The following is a 21,596-nucleotide window of genomic DNA, read 5'->3' as shown; positions in this document are numbered from 1 at the left end:
GGGCCTGCAAGACTACTCCCTGAGGCCTCTTCCCTACCAGTTTCCTTCTCACATGCTGCACTCAGTGCACTGGTCTCACTGCAACTCGAGTACTCCTAGCTCATTCCCAGTGCCTCAGGGCCTTTGTATATGCTCTTCTCTCTGCTCCAGATCTCCCCAGGAATGGTTCTTTTACAGGCTTTAGCTCTGCAGTGATCTCCTTAGAAAAGCCTTCCTAGATGAATCATTCTATTGAAGGTTGTCCCCATCAAGGTCATGAGTCCCCAGGAATCACATGAATGAAGTTTTCTCTAGAATATCTGTCATTAGCTGAGTTGTTTTTGTGTATCTGTTTGCTCACTCATTGGCTGGCTGCCCCACTGGACTGCAATTCCATGACCACAGGGGCCTGGTTTGTCTGGTTCACCATGATCCCTCCTGAACCTGGCACATTGTAGGCACTCGGTGACTACCTGTAGAAACAATGAGCATCTTTTTTTCCCCAAGTCAACAGCATGAAATTCCCATGGATTGGAGAAATGTATCTGAGCTGTTCAGCCACTTTCTGTGAGTCAGGCACGATGCAAGGCCCTGGGATGGTGCTAACTCCAAGGAGATCCTAAATAGCCTACAGAGTGGCCCTGTGGTTCTTCCTTCCCTTTCTGTTCATTTGCCATTAAAATTAAGACTTTAGAAAAAATTCAAAATACAAGTGAGGGCTCTCTGCATCACATGCTGTTATTTTTGCCAGTGATTTTGATGGTTCTCGCACCAAGGGTACCAGACCTGTATAGTGAGGACCCTCCCCCAAAGCACTAGCCATGGAGGGGCCAACATCATTTATCACTGCCAGAAGTACCCAATTGCCCAACAGCAGGCTGATAAACAGGGAGAGCCCAGACACCAGGCATTCATCTCTTTAATGGGACATTAATGTTGTCAATTGGCTGCTCAGGCCCCTAGCACAGAATCCAACTGGGGCAGTATCTAATTGCCCCCTGACACCAGTAATTTATGGAGTGGGCTCCCTTGGCAGCTCACATCCAGCAAATCCACTAGGAGTCTTAATTGAAAACAGTGGCTCAACAAGAAACTCTCACTGGTGCCTGTTTTTCACGGGGATACATACATTCGCTGGAGCACAGGTCAGGCAGGGCCACAGAAGCTAGAGAAGGACTGTCAAGGAAAATATAAGCAGGTGGGACTCCCCCTCTCCCCAACATACTCTTAGCCCCTCAAGATGTACCATAGTCTACAATCAGACTCTTGGTCCCTAATCCAGCAGTCAGAACCATTGAGACAAATTACTTCCTTAGCCCTTACAAATGTGAGAAAGGCAGAAACCAGGTGCTGCAGTTTTGTGTGAACAACACGCACCAGGCTTGATCATGCTTCCCCTTCCTTCCTGCACCATGACCCAGGTACACTCACATACTCATTCAGAAGTCTTACTCAACATCTATAAATACTCTGTACTCTCTGTGTGCTGGAGATACCGCAGTGAAGAGGGAGACACAGTTCCAACTCTCCTGTGAACAATCAATAAGTGACCAGATAAAGCAACAAGATAATTGTAGGTAGTAAATGCTATGAAAAAGTATTAACATAGGGAAGGGTTGGGTGGAGAATGTAGTTATTGCAGCAGCTTAAGTGGGTGGCCAGGGAAGGCTTCTCTGAAGGTGTATCATTTGGATTTAGATCAGAATGATAAAAAAAAAACAAAAAACTAGCTATGTGACCCATCTGTCCATCCATCCTTCCTTCAATCCATCATCCATCTACTCATCTAATCATATAGTCAGTGATTGATCTGGTACTTGAGTGAATCCAAGGGTGCTAAAACCTGGGGAGACAAAACCACAACTCGGCATAGGATTTGTGGCCAAAGAGACCTAGGTTGAATTTAGTAATCCAGAAAATCTTTGGATCTCTATCAGCCTCAGTTCTCCATTCTGGAAAATGCGACTACTATTACTGACATTGGTTTAGGAGTCATCACTGGCTAGGATAAAAAATTCAGAGGGACAGAAATTCTACCCTAAAAAATACATCCGTGTTCCAGTTGGTTTCATCTTCCCCTGTTTAAGATGCTGGTGAAAGTGACTGGGGCTGGAGAGCCTTCTCCAGGCACGGGGTTAGCTTATCTTTAGGGCTCTCCAAGTCCTCTTCTCCTCCATCTCCAGCTAGAAGTCTCAGATAGTACAGTAGAATCTGGCCAAGGGAACTGCAAAATACAATGAAATGTGACAAGACCTGGCCTCTTACCTCGGAAAACTGGAGCCTCCCAAAGTCGCTGGGTGGGCTTGCGATCTTGAAGACTTTTTTTGGCATCACCCAGGTCTCCAGAGTCTCCAGTTTGCTCACGGCCAGATTGGTAGCATGATGCTTGATCAGAAAGCCCTGGAAGCGGTCGGCAAGGAAGTAGAGGTGGACAGATGCTGGGTGGCCCATTGGGTAGTACCTGAAAACACAGGCGCTCATGGGTTAGGGCCCAAGGTGTGTAGGATCACAGTGAGGCTCCCCACCCACCAAGCTAGTTTTGTTCCTAAAGCAGTTCCCATTGTGTACAATGCCTACCATTTTCCTTGCATCTGTCTGAAAGCTGCTCCCTATGTATCTGTGATCTCAATGACTAGGAATACTTTTTTCTTTTGCTGATTATAAATGAAAACCATGCTGACTGTAGGAAAGCACAACAAAGAAAGTAAAATGACTGCTTTCCATGCCTCTTCCCATACATAATGTCCATTCACAGATATTGAGTCCTCTGGTGCTTGGTACTGGGCAGTGAAAACGGGGTGTGAACACTGTCATGTTGATGGATTTCCCTTTGGCCTTATTTCCTATGCATCTATTTGCATAAATACTACATAGTTGGCATCTATCTATCCTAGCTATTATTCTGTCTTCTTTGTATAGTATTTCCTGAGGATTATCACATCTTTGAAAAGTCTCTGAAGACATGGTTTTGTATGTGTTGATGCTCTGTGTTTCATCATCGTTAATACCAGATTTTATAAAGCAAGTTCCCTATCATTGGATGATAACTCTAAACAGTGCCGCATTCAACATCTTTGAGCAAAACCTTTCATTTGTCTCGCCTCTGTTTAAATCTCCGAGGCTCTTCGTGTCTGCAGCTTAACTGTTTCGGAAGTACTGATTTATTCTCTCACAGTCCTTACTACTCACACTGGTTATCATCATTAACAACGATTGCCAATCTGAGATAAACACACATGCAAAAGTGGCTTGTTGTTTTAAAATGCATGTCTTTGATCCACAAAAGCTTGCTGGCTGAAAGGGACAGGGTAGCGAAGCGGCGATGTCCAGAGAACAGGGGGAAGCAGAGAGCAAAAGAGGAGAACCTTGGAGGAGCCCCGCTTGGTATCTTTCCTACTTGTCAGATAAAAAGCTGCCGCTTCTGCAATGTGTAAATTGCACAGCATTAAGAAGGTGCTTGTGGGTCCTTCATAACAGCATTTCACAAATCATTGTCCCTGCTCAGCTAAACGCAGCCTTCCTTCTGGTCCTGATCTGGAGTTTTAAGTCTTTATGTCCAATTATAACAGTTAGGGAAGCTGCCTTCCCGTGTTCACCCATCTCCTGAAATCATTGCCTTGTTACTGGGTTGCCTTCCAGGGGGCATGGAAAAACAACAAAACTTGAACAGTCCTCAGATTGTTTGCTGGGCATTCACAGTTCATGCAAACCTGTTTTAAATCTGGACTTTGGGAGTGGACAGTCGAGGGATTGTGCCGTCATTCCACCACTGCAGCAAAATCTAGGCAGGGCTGTCACAGAAAACCTCCTATGATGACAGAAATGTTTTATTTATTTATTTTTGAGACAGAGTCTCACTCTGTCACCCAGGCTGGAGTGCAGTGGTGTGATCCTGGCTCACTGCAACCTCCGCCTCCCGGGTTCAAGCGATTCTCCTGACTCAGCCTCCCGAGTAGCTGGGATTACAGGCATCGGCTACCATGCCCGGTGATTTTTTATACTTTTGTAGAGAGGAGGGTTTCACCATGTTGGCCAGACTGGTCTCAAACTCCTGACCTCAAGTGATGCGCCCGCCTCAGCCTCCCAAAGTGCTGGGATTACAGGTGTCAGCCACTGTGCCCGGCCAAAAGTTTTTTTATTTCCACAGGATTTGGGGGTAATAGGTGGTATTTGGTTACATAAGTTCTTTAGTGATGATTTATGAGATTTTGGGGCCCCCATCTCCCAAGCCACTAGCAACGTGCTACTGCTGAGCACTTGAAATATGGCCAGTGTGACTGAGGAACTGAATTTTAAATTGTATTTAGGTTTAGTTAATTTACACTGAAATAGCCACCTGTGGCTACTGTATTGGACAGCAAAGATACGGTCAGGAAAGAGCCAGTGGTCGCCCGCATTCATGTCCCCAAATCTCCCATCTCCTGTATCTTATGCTCTCTTCCATGTGACTTTGCAAGTTTCCTTGTACCTGGGAGGCCGAACCTATTTTTCTACCTCTGGAATCTTCTTTGGACAACAGACAGTGGTAGAAGAGCTGTCCTGTCAGTTCTGAGGCAGGGCCTCAAGATGCCTGCACATTTCTGTTTGCTTTCTTGCTCTCTCGAGGTCACCATGAGAGCATGCCTGGGCTAGCTTGCTGGAGGAGGAGACATTTGAAACAGCAGAGCTACCCCAGCTGTCCCAGCTGAAGCCATCCTAGGCTCAGGCAACTATTCCCAGCCAAGGACCACAGAGCCACTTCCCGACTTGCAGTTGGCTGCAGATACAGCAGCAAGGCCAGCCCAGACTGGGAAAACTGTCCAGCTGATCTGCAAACTTGAGCGTTACATAAATGCATATTGTTTCAAAACACTGATTTGGGAGTTGTTGGTTAGTTGGTTACACAGTGTTATCATGACAATAGACAAGTAAAGCACTGCCAGTGTGTGTGTTCTATGAGGTGGGTGAAGCAGGAGAACTTGCTGTCTTTGGAGTCAAAGGAAGAAAGTGTTTCCAGAAAGCAGCAGTCAAAAAAAATTTAGAAGTCAATCTTTGATTACTTGCCTCCCTTCACTTTCTTTTCATTTTTTGAGATGGAGTCTCACTCTGTCACCCAGGCTAGAGTGCAGTGTCATGAAATCGACTCACTGCAACCTCCACCTCCCGGGTTCAAGCAATTCTCCCTGACTCAGCCTCCTGCATAGCTGGGATTACAGGTGTGAGCCATCACACCTGGCCCCTTCCATCCCCTATTCTCCTTATACACTGCCAGAATCCTGGTCCAAGCCACCATCATTTTGTACCTGGGCCTCTGCAGCAGCTTCCTTAATTGTCACCCCCTCTTACTTTTGCCCACTATAACCTGTTCCTATAGTAGCCACATCCATCGTCCCCCACTTAAATGCCACAAGCACCTTGCTTCGTGCTTGCAGTAAAATCCAAACTCTTTACCTGGTCCACAAAGTCCTGCCGCTTTCTCTAGCCTCCTTGTGTTTCCAGCTACCCTAATCCACCACCTTCTGGCCACTGGGACTTTATTTTGGATTCCTGAACAAGCTAAGCTCATTGCTGCCTCTGACTTGTCACTCTCACATGACTTTATCTTCAGTTTTTGCAGAGCATTTCCCCTTATTGATCTTATGTTCTGGTTTACCTGTGCTTAGGTACTGTCTGTCTTCACACTAGAGTGGGAGGGCTTTGAGTTCATGGGCCTGGTCAGCCTGGATCAAGGCTGAATTCTCCGTGCCTAACACATAGCCTGACACACGGTAGCTGCTCAATCAGTACTTACTGAAGGAGTGAAAATTCTAGAAGGATTTTCCCTTGAACCTCATGCTTCTAAGTTACAGCTACAGTCCCTGTAACCAAGGAGTGAACACAAAGCCCTCTGATGCCTCATCCTGACTGTATTTGGTATCTAAGTAATGACAACCGTTCAAGATGCCATACAATCATCTATAGGAATGCAACCGAAGTATTCGTCAGGCCCAAAGGTGTTTTTCTTTCTTATTTAAATATGATGAGCACCGAAAAAAAAATCAGCAGAGTTGGCTGGCAACTCCTAGTCTGCATTCCCACGCAATGTACTGGGGTTCAGCACCACGGACCTCCAGGTTCCCACGGTCAGCCCACCCTGCAGGGGTCACACTGAGTTAAGATTCTAGTGCTTTGTGTGCCTGGCCCTGAAGGGCATTCAGGGACCTGTAATAAAATGGTGACATCCTTATTTCTGGATGGTGGATGACAAGCCAACTTTATTTTCTTATTCTCTCAATCTGCCATTTCAGAAATTTCTGCAATGCACACGGGTTCCTTGATAATGAGAAAAAAAAATCAATAAACATGATTTAATGAAAGGTTATATTATGGACTGGAAAGGCACAATGTGCCTAAAATATCCAGATAAAATGAGGCAAAGTTTTCACTTGCTGTTTTCCCACATGCCTCAGGGCTACAGGGCTAGGAATCCATTGCCTTCTGCCTTCTGGGATAACTGGGATAAGGGTCTTTTGTTCTGATTTATTTTCAGGCTCCTATTCATAAATACAAGGGCTTTGCCCACAGCAAGGCACAACAGTTCCATTACAATAAAAAACGAGGTGGATGCCAGAGGGTTCCTAGCTCGAGACAACGTGACAGCTCACTTCATTCCAAAACGAGTACCGGGAGAAACCTTCAACAACCCTAGATAAATTGGGGGTGTCTTTTGGAATTTCCTGTAAGATCATTTACCTTATACATTCTAGGAAGCCTGCGACTGTAATTATTATGGAACGACATTTGCCTTCCAAGTGTCAGGCACTGCACATGCAGGGATTCTGCTTCCAGACTAGCAGTGGGGAGAGATACTCCCTGGTGATCTTGACCCAAGATACCGCACATGAAGGTGAAGTCCCTGAACTACTTTCAGCTTGGGAGATGGTGGGCGTGGGGTGAGCTATTTTAGTAAGTGTCATACGGGAGGTGGTCCTTGGATGGCTTTGTTGACTTGAGAAAGACTGACTGTGCAGTGGGAGGCAGTGAGCAAACAAAAGCACAGGGAGAGAACGAGGAGTTGTAACCATCACACACAGTGGGTTCACTGTTGGCTGCATCGTAATGGCAACTGGCAACGAAGATACCAGCAATGACCTGAACCCTGAGCAGTTAGGCAGGCCAAGGCGGGTGGGCGGACCACCTGAGGTCAGGAGTTCGAGACCAGCCTGGCCAACCTGGTGAAATCCTGTGTGAAACTACAAAAATTAGCCGGGTGTGGTGGCATGTGCCTATAGTCTCAGCTATTTGGGAGACTGAGGCAGAAGAATTGCTTGAACCTGGGAGGTGGAGGTTGCAGTGAGCTGAGATCACACCACTGCACTCCAGCTAGGGTGACAGAGCAAGACTGTCTCAAATATAAAGGATTAACACTGTATAACTCATTAGGTAGTTTTTGATGATTATCTAGTTTAAACTTCACAACACCTTATGATACAAAGACGATGAGTACTACTCATTTCACAGACGAGGAAACCGAAGCTCAGAGAGATGAATGCCGAAGGTCAATAGCTTGTAATCAGAGTTTAAACTGCAGGTCCTAGATTCCTAACCAACACTAGTCTCCCTTTAAACTAAATCAGAAACTTTATGGAGAGAGAAGCCAAGGGATGGGAGGAGGTGATGGGACAGTGTCACAGTCCTGCTGAAACCTTGCTGGCCAGGGACGAGACACCAGGCGGGAAACCTGCCTGTGTTTTCAGACAGTCAGTGAACAATCTTCTTCCCCCGAGCCCCGTCAGAGACTGAAGATGCTAGGTTGTTAAACGAACAAGAAAAAGAAGGAGAGTGATTAGAGGCGCTTCTGGGAATCTCTCCTAAGGAAATCATCAGAAAAGAGAATGGGGAAAAAAAAGGGCTTTCTGCGAAAAGATATTCATCAGAACATTGTTTACAATGGCACATTACTGACAATGGCAACAGTGAAGGGCCGGATTAAGCAAACTCTAGAACTTCTGCTCAGTGGAATACTAGAGGCATTAAAAAGAATCATTATGGTTGCGGAAGCTACAGAGCAGCGTGGAGAAATGGGGGCTAAGAGTATAATGCCAAGGGAAGAAAACAGGATACCCAATTCTTGGTGCAATTATGTACATATCCAAAATGCATATTGCTTCAGAACAAAAGAAAGGGTACACAACATGAAAGGCTTGGGAGGAGAAGGGATTATGTTGAATTATTTTCCTACCTCCCCCTCTTCTTTCCACATCTTCTAGAACGCTCTTTCCTGAAGTGTCGGCAGGTAGTGGTAGGTGAGACGATTGTAAGGGGTGGCTGAGAAGTTTCAACAATAGTTCTGCCTATTAATTTTCTTTGTGATATTTTTAGGTGTGATGACATTATGGTGAATGTGTTTCAAAGAGTTATTTTTCAGAGATACATTATTAAAATATTGATGGCTGAAATGATAGGATGTCTGGGATTGACTTCAAACTGATCTGGGAGGAGGCGGAAGGTGGGTGAAGATGAAAATGAAACAGATGAAACAAGATCAGCCCTGAGTTGGAAATTGTCGGGGCTGGGTGATGGGAACATGGGGTTCCACTGTTCTGTGTTGTACATCTTTGACATGTTCGATCAAAAAAAGTTTTGTATATTCGTGGCTACCTTCTGCTTAAAACAAATGCTTCATATGGTATGGTGACATAAAGCTTCCTTCTAAAGTATATATATGTAGCATGAAGAATGAGTAAAATCATTGGGTACATGGGATATCTGGTATCTGCGAAAGTAAAGCACACAGTGTGGCAACAGCTTGGATTGGAAATGCCATGCATGCTAGGAGGGTGGTGTCAGATGAATTTTGGGCAAAGGAAGAGAGAAAGCATAGGATGCCATTGCACTGCAGATCCCTAAAGAGGAGGAAGGGCCCCTCCTCTGCACCCTGAGCCGCCTCCTGCTTCTCAGCTCCCCTCCTTGCATCCCATATAGCTTGCATCCCATATAGGACTCACCGGCAGCTGTTCTCCCCATCCGTGTGCAGGGATGTCTCGGCCCGTCGAAGACCCAGGCGGGCAAAGGAGTGGTACAAGGTGAGTGTCACGTCGCTCAGGCTGTGGATGCCGTCAGGCTCGTCGTAGACATTCTCCCAGTAGGAGCGGAGGCCCGGGGTACCTGCAGGGTAGTTCCCGTACAGGTAATAGTCCAGCTGCCCAATGATTTCCTGATTCACCACGGCTTCGAACTTGCGGGCAAAGAAGGTAGGCCGGGCTGTCTGCTGTACTCATGGGATTAAAAAACAAAAAAAACAAATCAGCAAGTGCTGGGGGTGGGGGGAACCTACGGGCATATCCTGTGGTTAGAAGCAAAGCTCTGCTGGATCCATGACACTTTTTGCACTTCTGTGTTCTCAGTTTCAACATCTGTAGAATGGGTTATAATAAGGGTATGGGGAGGGTTAAATGAGTTAGTCTGTGCAGAGCATCCTAGATGTCTGTTAAATAAACTAAATTTTAGATGATAATAGCTGGGATGGATCTCAGACACCATTTACGTAGAGGTCACAGGCTAGTAATCTAGGGCAAATACAGCCTGCAGATGTATTTTAGCTGGCCATATTTAAAACACGAAAGAGTTCACAGCAACTCTTTTGGCTTCTCTTTAAACAGCAACAGATCTGGCAACCCCAGGCCTATATGCCATGTGGTAACAAGTGGTTAAAGCTGAATAGTGGCTGTTCCTTTAGACAGCACCTAGATTCTTCCGCTCACTGCAGTCTCCACCATGCCCTATTGCCTCTTTGGTATTTCAGCCAACTTGCTGACTCACAAGGGATCAGAATCTCTGGGACTTTGAAAAATTCAGATTCCAGGCCAGGCGCACACCTGTAGTCCCAGCTACTCAGGAGGCTGAGACAGGAGAATCACTTGAACCCATGAGGCGGAGGTTGCAGTGAGCCAAGATTGTGCCATTCCACTCCAGCCTGGGTTACAGAGCAAGACTCTGTCTCAAAGTAAAAGGACCTACTGAGTCAATAGCTCTGGAGTGTAGCAAAAAAAAAAAAAAAAAAAAAAAAAAAAAAAAATCCCAGGTGATTATGATTCAAACGCTCAAGGAAACAGGCCCAGAGACAGTAAGAGACTTACCTGAGAACACACAGCAAGTCCTTGGCAGAGATGGGATGAAGAGTCAGGGTTGAGGGTTACAGAAATACTAAGCACCTGTTATCTACCAGGTTTTATACTTTATATTCAGTAAAAGGCCAGACAGTAAATATTGAAAATAGCTTTGAAACCACTCAACTCTGCCTTTACAGCATAAAAGCAGCCACAGACAAGAAACTAAATAAATGGGTATGGCTGTGTTCCAATAAAACTTCATTAACAGAAGCAGGCAGTGGGCTGACTTTGGCCCCCAGGGCTAGAGTTTGCTGACCCCTTGTGCAGGGCTGCAGCAACAAATAAAACACAGGCGTCTCCCTTGAGGAGCTTATTATAGTCTGGTGTTATTACTGACCTAAATATGGGTCCAGCCCTGTTTTCATGGTGGTAGATTAATAGCAGCAATAACTACTGACCACACACAATATGCAGGGCAGTGCACTTATAATTTTCCCCATAATTTGGCAAGGCAGGTATTAAGATTCCCATTTTACAGATGAGAAAACTGAGCTCAGAGAGGCAAAGCGGTAGGTACAGACTCACACCCCAAATGCATAACTCCAAAATCTAAGCTTTCTCTACTGCATCACTCCAGGATTGAGGCAACTTAGTACCCTTGGTGTTATTCTAAACATCTCATCGCCAATCTGCTTCAGGAAACCTCTCTGTGGTGGGTTCCTTTCACAGTAGCACGGTGGAGAGTTAGACCACCTGAGTTCAAATCCTCATTTGGCTACTGTCTAGCTGTGCAGGTGAAGTCACTCAAACTCTCCAGGCCTCAGCATCCTTAAAGTGGGTTACTGGCGTAGTGTCTAGCACACAGTGCAGGCTGCTATTTGATTATTATCACTAGCCCCTTGGTACCAGGAACCCATGTAGGGACAGAGGACTGGCCTCGGGGGCAGGATAAACTCCTTTCTCTACCTGCGATTCTGACCATAGCTGGATCTTCTAAAAGGGCACGTTGCTATATTTATTATTCTTTCTCTTTAAGTTCTCTGCACAAGAACTCTGAGTTCCTTACAGGCAGCAGTGTCTTGACTCTAGCTCTTGGGGGATACTCTTAATCTTTGCTTCCTGTGAGCACATGAGGCAGTCTTCATCAGAGGCTACAATGTCCCCAGGATGCCGGGCTAGGATACAAATGCTGGTGCCTGGGGGAGTGTGGGGCTCTGGGAATCACCACATAGAGGTTCTGTGCTCTGAGTGAAGATTCTCTGCAATTAGGACAGTGAGGGACGGGTCCTCTCCAAAGGAGGGAATTCATTGATCAGGTCAAATATTCCCCTGCAACCCTCTTTCTGCTCAGCAGATCCTGTCTGCCAGCTTAAGGTGGCTGGAGCTGCTGGGTGGGAACCTTGAGGGGAATACGAACGACAGATAACCTGCAGTGTACTCCGCACTCGTACAGGCACAAAACCAGGAAGGCAGCAGGGACTACTGGAAAAAAACCCCACTTGGAACACCCCTCCATACCTCAGTTGCCCTACCTGAACAATAAAAGTGATGTCTGCCCCAGTGAAGCCAATGACCACACAGCCTGGCACAGAGAAGATCAAACACGAACAGCATCCCAGTCACACATCAGGGGCACCGCGGCTGGGTTATGAGCTTGGCACTGTGTCCCTGCCTTCCCTGTGTCAGTGTTTTGGGAAGTAGCATACCATCTCTACATGGTGGCTCTAGTGACCTCGAGTGATTCATTTAACCATTTAGGGGCATTCATATTTGTGCTCTCTGCTGCTGGGGGTGGGGGTGTGGAGGAAGAAGCCACCATCCTGGCTTGGAGGGAGCAGAGCAGGAAGGGGTGCTCTCAGGGCTCATGGTAAGTGGATCACCATTCCCCACCCTCCTGCTCTGCCTTTTCCTGGAACAGTAAATTCTTAGGCTGCCCAGAGACAGCTGTAAAGGGAATAATGTTCTACCTCTTGTTAGTCTTTCAAGTACACAGAACACAGTGGTTTCCAAACCTGGCTGCTGCTCAGAAAAGTCCAGTTCATTGAAAATACAAAGTCATCGATATCACTGGAGATCAGTGGTTCTCAACCAGAGGTGCTGCTAAACATCCCAGCCAGGCATGAGACAGCACCTCCTAATGGAGGATCATCCGGCTATAATGGCAAGAGTTCTGAGGCTGAAAAGCTCTGCCCCGGATATACTTAAAAGCATATTCCTGGGTATAAATTTAAATATTCTGGGAGATTCTGATGAAAAGGCAATAAAGAGAGGATGATATGAGTATGGCCTTTGGAAATTTTTTTTTTAACCTTTCTGTGCCTCAGTTTTCATATCCTTAAAACGGAATAATAATATGAAAGGTCATTTGCTTTTGGGTTAATGAGTCAACGTGGTTAGAACAGCCCTGACCTGGAGTAAGTGTTCAATAAACATTGGCTATTGTTGATGCTGTTACTGTTATTTATCAACAGCCAGGTTTGGCCACCATGTGATAAGATGACCTGCAGGTCTGGCCTTGGATTGCTGCAGAGGTTTGTTGGAAAGGCATCACTTAGGAGGCTGGCAGGCCAGGAGAAAGTCTCACCTGGAAGCGGTGGAAGTCCTGTGGCTTGAAGTCGTTGGGGGAGCAGCCGCACCAGTCCACGATGTGCTTGTACTGGCACTTGCAGCCCAGCTTGCGATTCCAGTTGGTGATGCGCAGGTTGTTGTCCACCATGGTGTCGCAGTGGGGGCTGTTCTCCAGAACCGTATGGAAGAAGGACTGCAGGAGAGAGAGGGGCCTAGCCTGAGACCTCTCCCAGCCTCCCACAAAGGGACTGGGGTGGGAAAGGGTGAACTCTTGCTCTGAATTCATGTAAGAACTGGTTGTTTTAAAGAAGCTGGGCCGCTTCCTGTACAGCTTGCAGAACCACAAGCCAAATAAACTTTTCTTTAAAAATTACCAAGCCTCAGATATTCCTTCATAGCGATGCAAAAATGCATAACACAACTACCCGACAGTCAAGGGACTCTTTTACGTTCTCTGCATGTGTTTGAGGTCAGCTGCCCCTGTGGTCCAACTTAGAGTGCAGGTGGATACTCTGTCCAACAGACTTTGTGATTAGACTTGAATCCCTTTGAAATCACAAAGACTGGTGATCTGGAATTTCACCCCTGGGGTAGGGAGACCAAATTGATAGTTGCAAGATAGCTGCAATAGACCCAGGGCTTCCTGCATTGCAGGACTGTAACATAGGGAAGGGAGTAGGCGGGGCTGCTTGCTGTCCATGGTACTGAACCAGTTGCCATATATTCTCCCTAACTCCAAGACTCTTGGCCAACCTTTTTAAGGGATCTAAGAGGCCATGTTGGATCTGAAAAGAAAAACTAGAGAAGAAACAATCACTGGAGTACTTGAGAGATTGCCAGAGAGTAAGAGAGAAATTTTTATAATATTTCTTATAATATTTCAACACTGTTTTATCACAGTCCCAGGTGAATATATTTCCTCCCTGTTCTCTCTCCCTAAGGGAAGCTGTTGGGGAATCTGTGTCTGCTTCTTACAAGTTTATGGGTACAGCCTTCTGATTTCTTCTAAACCAGTCCTCTTGAAATGGTCTGGGAGAATGGAGGGAAGGCAGAGATGCAGGAGGTGGGACTGAACAGAGACCCTGGAGTACGTCTGCTTGTGTGTGCTGGGTCCAGGGAGGGGCAGAGGAAGCACACACGGAGCTTTGGTCACCAGGATTGAGGTGGTGTCTTGATTAAAAATAGCCAAACTCCCAATCTCTTCTAAATGGATGGGTGGGTAAATGAGGCTCCACCCACCACCCCCTGCTGACCTTCCTGTGAGGGTAAATGACATGCCCATGAACCTGGATTTTAAGCTTGAATTGCCTTCAAGCCCAGGGAGGCATACATTCTCCATCAAGCAGTGCAGAAAAAGTACCCAATCACCAATTGCCCTGTGTCCTTTCATAATGATAAAGAAATTCCCTGAAAGATAATGGATGAGGAGGTTATAAGAATTGAGAGAAGAGGTGATTTTTGCTGAAATAGGATTAAAAGCTGATTACTTAACATGTGTGCAGAATAGTAAAACCTGGCCCAGTGATGACAAGCTCATCATCCCTCTGGGTGACGGGGACGCAGTCAGCCCTCCCCGGAGCTTGGCACTGCCCCAGACACAGGCAAGAGAGGTGCTGGGTGTCTGGCCTGCAGAAACACACATAGCCTATGTGGTCCAAGGAAGGAACAAGGGACCATTCATGAGAAATGCCATAGATGCAACAGAAATGGAACCACCTCTGCACTTTTCTCAAGCTGGATTGGAAATGAGGATGCAATCAACCTGGAGGTCAGGAAGATGAATCTGGAATCCCTCAGCCCAGCTCTGACCAGCAGGCAGCTATGGGAATGTCAGTGGCAATCCTTCAGAACTGGAACCCCTTCCCACTTCTAGATGGGGCTGGAGCTGTTTTAGAATACTCTGGAGTATGACTCATGAAACCAACACCCTTTTCTTCAGGGAATGATTGATAGGGCAATATTCAACATGAGAAAAGGGACGCTTGGTGTAAAAAGGTGGTCATCGCACGATCGGTCACTGTGAAGGATGTGTCAAAAGTTGATGTGGAGGCCGGGCATGGTGGCTCATGCCTGCAATCCCAGCACTTTGGGAGGCTGAGGCAGGAGGATCATTTGAGGCCAGGAGTTCAAGACCAGCCGGGCCCACATGGCAAAACCCTGTCTCTACTAAAAATACAAACATTAGCTGGGTGTGGTGGTGGGCAACTGTAATCCCAGCTACTCGGGAGGCTGAGGCAGCAGAACTGCTTGAACCTGGGAGATGGAGGTTGCAGTGAGCAGAGATTGAGCCACTGCACCCAGCCTGGGTGACAGAGGGAGACTCTGTCTCAAACGAAAAAAAGGAAAAGTCGACGTGGGTATGTCCTGAAAGGGTCAGCATATACAGTTGTGCACGTTACGTGCTACATACCTTTTAGGGGTGCCGTCAGCATTGTGGATATCAGAAGGGTTTTTTAAATAACAGTTTTCTGGAAAATAGCAGTAAGATTCTTGTTCTAACAAAATCTGTATATCGTGTGATTTTTATGACCAAGGAAAGCCAAGTATCTTGAGGAAGAGCTGCCTTTTCTATTTTGCACAAAGACTGTGTGGACTGCTGGTGGTGGCACCATGTGTCTACTCTACGCAGCCTCTGTGCAGACTGGAGGGAGATCAGGGACCCTGCTAAGACAGCAAGGATGTCTGGATGTGTAGAGGACAATATAGGTGGACCCAGAATCTCTGCCAAAAATTCAGCATCTGCTTCGCCACAAAGGCTAGAACAAGCCCCTACCTTTCTTGGGAATTTTTTCCCAGATACTGACCTCGGCAGGAAGCAGGGTGTAGGAGTAGAACTGCTTCATCTTGGTCACCAGATCGTCTGTGGAGAAGGTCACATACTCTACAAACTTCCGGTTCAGCAGGAACCAGTCCGAGCCACCATCCACGGCAATGCCCTCTGGGATCCGCCGATCTCCCAGGCGCCACATGTGAGCGTCGCACTCCAGGAAGAGCCGATCCAGGCCCTGCTTCCGAATGAACCTGGGAGAGAGAAAGCTGCCCTTAGCTCAGAGGTGTCCTGAAAGACAGAACTCCAGCCAGAGTCCAAACAAAACAACACAATCATAGTGAAGACGGCATTTATTGAGTGCCTGCTGTGTGCCAGGTACTGAGCCAGGGCCCTGTGTGGAGTTTATCACTTGATCCCCACAAGTGAGGCATGTCACTGTATTTCTCCCTATGAGGCAGGTACTATTTGACCCCCAATTTCCATATGAGGGCACTGAGGCTTAGAGAGCCCAGGGGATTTACCCAGCAGTCAGATGACAATGATCATCTGCTACAGCTACTCCTTCTCTAGAGAACTTTGGCAATAATCTCCTGATGCCATAGCGGCCTTGGCAGTTTAGTGAATGCAGACTATGGATCCTTATCTCAGAACAGTGCTCTTCAATGCGTACAATAAAATATACAGAGTTATGAAACAGTGAATAATAAAAACCCACCAAAGTTCTGATATATGGTAATGCCTGTGCTTCTTGACTCATACATTATATACAGGATTACAACATTTTTTAAATTTTTATTTTCTGAGACAGGGTCATATTCCGTTGCCTAGGCTGGAGAGCACTGGTGTGATCCTAGCTCCCCGCAGCCTCGGACTCCTGGGCTCACGTGACCCTCCTGCCTCAGGCTCCTGAGTAGATAGGACTGATTTTGAAAGTTATTTTTGTAGAGATGGGATCTCACTATGTTGTCTAGATTGGTCTCGAACTTCTGGCTTCAGGTCCCCAAAGCACTGGGATTACAGGCGTGCACCACCATGTCTGGCTGCTGCTTAAATTTTTTCTAGAGACGGGGTCTCGAGATGTTGCTTAGGCTGGCATAAAACTCCTGGCCTCAAGCGATCCTCCTGCCTTGGCCTCTCAAAGCGCTGGGATTATAGGTGTGAGCTACTGCATGGGGCCTGGATTACAAAATACATTTTAAAACACTGAATGTATGATTTTTTATATATATATATATGATTTTATATATATATATGATTTAAAATATATATATATATATATATATTTTTGGGACAGGGTCTCACTCTAGCTCAGGTTGGAGCACAGTGGCATCATCTTTGCTTATGCAACCTCCGCTTCCTGGGTTCAAGTGATTCTCCTGCCTCAGCCTTCCGAGTAGCTGGGATTACAGGTATGCAGCACCTCACCCAGCTAATTTTTTTTTTTTGTCTTTTTAGTAGAGATGGGGTTTCACCATGTTGGCCAGGCTGGTCTTGAACTCCTGACATCAGGCGATACGCCCACCTCGGCCTCCCAAAGTGCTGGGATTACAGGTGTGAGCCACCACGCCCGGCCTACCTCCTGTAATTTTGAAGTAGTGGTGAGCATAAATGATATTTAGAGGTATCTGCACCAACTATAATGTGATAGGAAAATAGATGATTCCTACTGGTGACTGAGTCAGTTACTGCTAACACTGCTGTGATTTGTTACCTACATTTAGCTAGATTTCAGTTGAAATTTCACTAAAAATGATACCATTTTCTTCTCATCCAAAGTCATGAACTGCCCCTAAATTTTTCCCATGAACTCTAGATTAATAACTCCTACTTTAGGAACTATATACATATAATCATCTTGTTTGGAATTTTGCAAGGCAGGCTGGGCAGAGTTGGCATTCCCTATTTTGTAGATGCAGAAACTAAAGCTGTTCAGGTCCCACAGCTGGTGATGTGGGTGTGCTGGGAGGGTGGACAGGGCTAGAACCAAGCTTTTGGGCCCAAACGCTCAGTCCATTAGCAATTAGCATTCATTCCACACGTAACCATCATTACCATTACCATCATCACCATTTTCATTATCATCACTGTTACCGCCACCATCATCATCATCTCCCTCTTCATCATCACCACCACTATCACCATTTTCACATATTATGTGCCAGGTGGTGTGCTGGCTCATGGTGGGGGTCAAGGAGAAGTAAGGATGATCTCTGCACCTAAGAAGCCAGTTATTTAGATGGGAGCTTACAGTCTAGAGTTGAACTCAGGGATCTTTTTGCTCTTGAGCCTGCTGGCCCTTACACATGACCAGGACTCTGGATTTTTCAAGCCCTTAGAAATAACTCTATTGTATGAATGCTTCTCCACACCACCACAGCTTCCTTACACACGTGCCTTCTGGTCATGGATTCTGTGTGTGCTGGGAATGATCGTCCTCTTCCTCTCCTCCTCAATCTTCCCCGAGTGAACTTCAATTCACTGATCAGACTGCAGACCAAAAGTTACTCTCGCAGTCCTTACAGTCTTACAACCCTGTGATTTCTTCCACCATCATTGCCATTACCATCATCACCATTTTCATTATCATCACTGTCACTACCACCATTGTCATTACTACCATCATCACCATTTTCATTATCACCACTGTCATCACCATCATCATCATCATCACCACCATCACAACCATCATCACCGATTTCAGTATCACCACCATCTTCATCCCCATTATCACTACCACCATCACCATGGCAATGAAAACATATGAGCATTATCATTCCAAGGGCTTTATGTGGATTATCTACTTTAACTTTCATGAAAACCCCAGAGACAGTACTTTTATTAACCCTGTTTTACATGTGTATGAACTCAGCAACTTGCCATAGCACATTTCTGTGATTCTGTGATTACTGTCTACCCTTTCCAGTAGACTGTAAGTTTCAGGTAGCTAGGGTGGTTCTTGTTTTTGCTTATCACTATGTGCCTGGTACACAGTAAATGCTTAGTGGGTATTCACAGAATGGACAGATACTCAATCCATCAATAAGCAAATGCATGTCTAGCACCTACCACACTCCCAGCCTTGTGGTGGGTACAGTGGAAGACAGGAAACACTATAAACAACAGGCTTTATCTTGTAAGAATTCACAGTCTGACTGGGCCAATGTGATACAGGCACATGTAACCATAGGTTAAATGAGTTCTGAGGAACTTCTGGAAAAATGGGGACTAGAGCAAGGCTGAAAAGCCAGCATGCTGTGGACTTGGTTGGTGGTCAGGGATGGCGTCACGGATGTGGCAGGGCCTGAGTCAGGCTGGGAGGGCTGCAGGGAGGAGAGAAAATGGACATTCTAGACAGAAAACAGACTAATCAGCGGCCTGAGGAGCAGACCAGTTTGGCTTAATTGGGAGATTGCTCTGGGCAGATGACAGACTGAGAAGGTCATACGTTTTTAATAAAGCTGACATCCACACAATGTAAAATAACGAAAGACCAAGAAATGATTTTATGATCAATAGGATCTAAGTGTCTTGAGGAGGAGCTGCCTTTTCCATTTTCCACAAAGGCACTGTGTGGATTGCTACAGGCAGCACCAAGTGCCTACTCCATGCAGACTGGAGGGGGACCAGGGGCCCTGTTATGACAGCAGTGATTTAAAATTAAGCATTTTAAGGTGTACAGTTTAGTGGAATTAGTTCATTAACAATGTTGTCCAACTGTCACCCCTGCCTAGCTTCAAAACATTTCATCAGCCCCCAAAAGAAAATCTCATACACATTATGCAGCCACTCCCCATTCATGCTAGCCCCTGGTAACCATCAGTCTGTCTCCTGCCTCTCTGGATTTTACCAATTCTAGATATTTCATATAAAGGCAGTCATACAATATATGGCCTTTTGTGTCTGCATCTTTTGCTTGGCATAATGTTTTCCAGGTTCATCCATGCTGCAGCAGGTGTTCATGCTCCATGCCTTGTTTTTGCCTGCTCAGCATCCATTTATGATTTCTCTGGGAACCACATTTTGCTTGACTTTGGACTCATCCTTAACTCTCAGTTTCCTTGGGTTTGTATCCTCCCCCTAGCACCAGGGGTGGGAACATGACCCAGGATGGATCAGAGCATCCCAACTGTCTGGCCTCCATAAATCAGTTCAGGGATGGGCCATCGATACAAGCTGGGTCTGAGACCAGGTCTTGGATTGTCGCTGGAGTTACGGAGAAGGAGGGGCTCTTCTGTGAGATTTCCGGCACGGAGGATGTGAGCCTAGGGCTGCTGGCAGCCATCTCATCACCATGAATATATAGGTTGTCTGACAATGGAGCAAAGTGGAAATAGGAGACAGAAAGACACAGTGCCAAGGGTTTGATGGGTTCACTTGAGATTCTGGATCTCACTGTGCCTGACCCTCTCCCAGACTTGTGTGTAATGTATTTAAAGGCATTTTTGAGATGAGATTCCTCACTTGTGTTTGAAAAACTCCTAATACATGCCTGAATGATTTCAACTTCGTCACAACCATGATGTGTGGGGAGGTTCTCAGGCTTGAGCCAGGGCTGTGGCACAAAAATGCCTCCTCTTCCACTAAGCCAGTCTGCTTAGAGTTCTAGAGCTGTCTGCATTTCTACAACAGACCTCATTACTCTGTCTTCAGACCAGAGTTACCTGTCTCCTCGCAGACAGCCTTGGTTCTTACTACAACACACCTTGGCTCCAGACTTTGTGCCTCCCGTCCAGGTCCTGGGACAGTGCAGGTCAGCTGCTCAAGAAAAATCTACTGCGATGAGGAGACTTCAGGGTTTGGAAGCTGAAGATGGTCCTCCCTTGTTAGTCAAGCTGAATTCCAGAAAGAATTCCCACCTCACTGGGCTTCCCACAAATCCACTGATTTATTCATCCAACCTATATATTCATGGTGATGAGATGGCTACCAGCAGCCCTAGGCTCACATCTACTCAAGGGAATTACTTGAAACCTCATTAGTAAACCTACATTCTTAGCACTTTCTTTTCTGCAGGAGCAGAAAACCTACCTCTAGACATTGGCTACTATGGAAGATAATGGCATAATACATCTAAGTCATCACAAAATGGATGACAGTGTAATGAAACGGCGATGACAATGATGCTGGCAGGGAACAGTCTTAATTTGGCTGAAATGAGCCTTTCATCTATGGGGCAGTGTGGCTTTACCTGTCACCAGCTGGGTGACCTCAAAATGTTAAGGAGTCCTCTCTGAGTTTCAGTTTGTTCCTTGGTAAAATACAAAGTTGGTGTAGATCTGGGTTGTCAACTTAGATCCCTATGGGGGAGGTCAGACAGATAATGGAAGTGTGTGAAGCAGCCTGGGTATGAAAAAACATGGAGTGATGAAATTAGCAGAGCAGCGAAGGACACACATTCTGAAATGCACTTCCATTCCTTTAAAGTAAAAAAGTGTCTCTGGTTAAACAAAACATCTCTCTAGGATGAGTACAGTCCATAAGCCACCGGTCCAGTCATAATGATACTGGGTTAGGTAATTCCCAAGGTACTCTCCAGCTTTGACATTCTGTAAGTCACTTTGTTATACTCAGGAGAAGGGTGTGGGGCAAGCAATACATCTCATATGGATACATGGGAGCCTGGAGAAGACTGGCAACTTTTCTAAAGACACACAGAGGACTCAACATAAGGGCAGGACCAACCTAAAGACCCAGGTGTCCAATGTCACGGGTCCCGCTCTTTCTCTAACATATCTTTCCACATGCAAAATCTCAGCTTATTAGCAAAGCCATGTTCTTGCTGGAGAGGAGTCCTCTCTAAGTCTCAGTTTCCCCTTTGGTAAATTACAAAGTTGGGCTAGGTCGGGGTTGTAAAGTTAAATTCCTATAGGGGTCAGAGAGACAACGGAAGACAGATAATCCAAGCTCATTAGCAAAGTCATGTTCTTATTGGGGAGGAACTTAGCGAAGATTTTTTGTAATACTCACAGTATTAACCCACTGAAATGTAACTGAGCGCTCACTGGGCCATTAAAGGAAGTCCCTGAGTTTAGGAAAATAAAACCCTGCCTTGACTCCGACTAGTGCTAATTATACAAAAATGTCCAGTCGGTGCACTTAACCATGCTTGAAACTTTCAATTTTAGATAATTTGTATTCAAACTTACATGGTTACCAGACTAACTGTGAGAGAGAGAGAGAGAGAGAGAGACAAGAAATACAGGTGAGAG

At 46.0% G+C, this 21,596-nt stretch overlaps 1 protein-coding gene across 1 annotated transcript in view; it reads right to left on the bottom strand.

The window, feature by feature from the left end:
• The window catches only part of XYLT1 (xylosyltransferase I), a 182,661-nt gene that overhangs the window by 19,129 nt on the left and 141,936 nt on the right, over positions 1–21,596 (bottom strand). Inside the window, exons 8-11 of the mRNA XM_011950301.1 lie at positions 15,422–15,638; positions 12,634–12,810; positions 8,946–9,208; positions 2,245–2,440 (exon numbers count right to left, since the gene is read on the bottom strand). Coding sequence (XP_011805691.1) covers positions 2,245–2,440; positions 8,946–9,208; positions 12,634–12,810; positions 15,422–15,638 — 853 coding nt within the window. The remainder of the gene's footprint in view (positions 1–2,244; positions 2,441–8,945; positions 9,209–12,633; positions 12,811–15,421; positions 15,639–21,596) is intronic.

Source organism: Colobus angolensis, unplaced genomic scaffold, assembly GCF_000951035.1.
Source record: "Colobus angolensis palliatus isolate OR3802 unplaced genomic scaffold, Cang.pa_1.0 Scaffold305, whole genome shotgun sequence".
NCBI lineage: Eukaryota > Metazoa > Chordata > Mammalia > Primates > Cercopithecidae > Colobus > Colobus angolensis.
The sequence above is the reverse complement of the archived record's forward strand: the minus strand, read 5'-3'. Positions and strand labels throughout refer to the sequence as shown.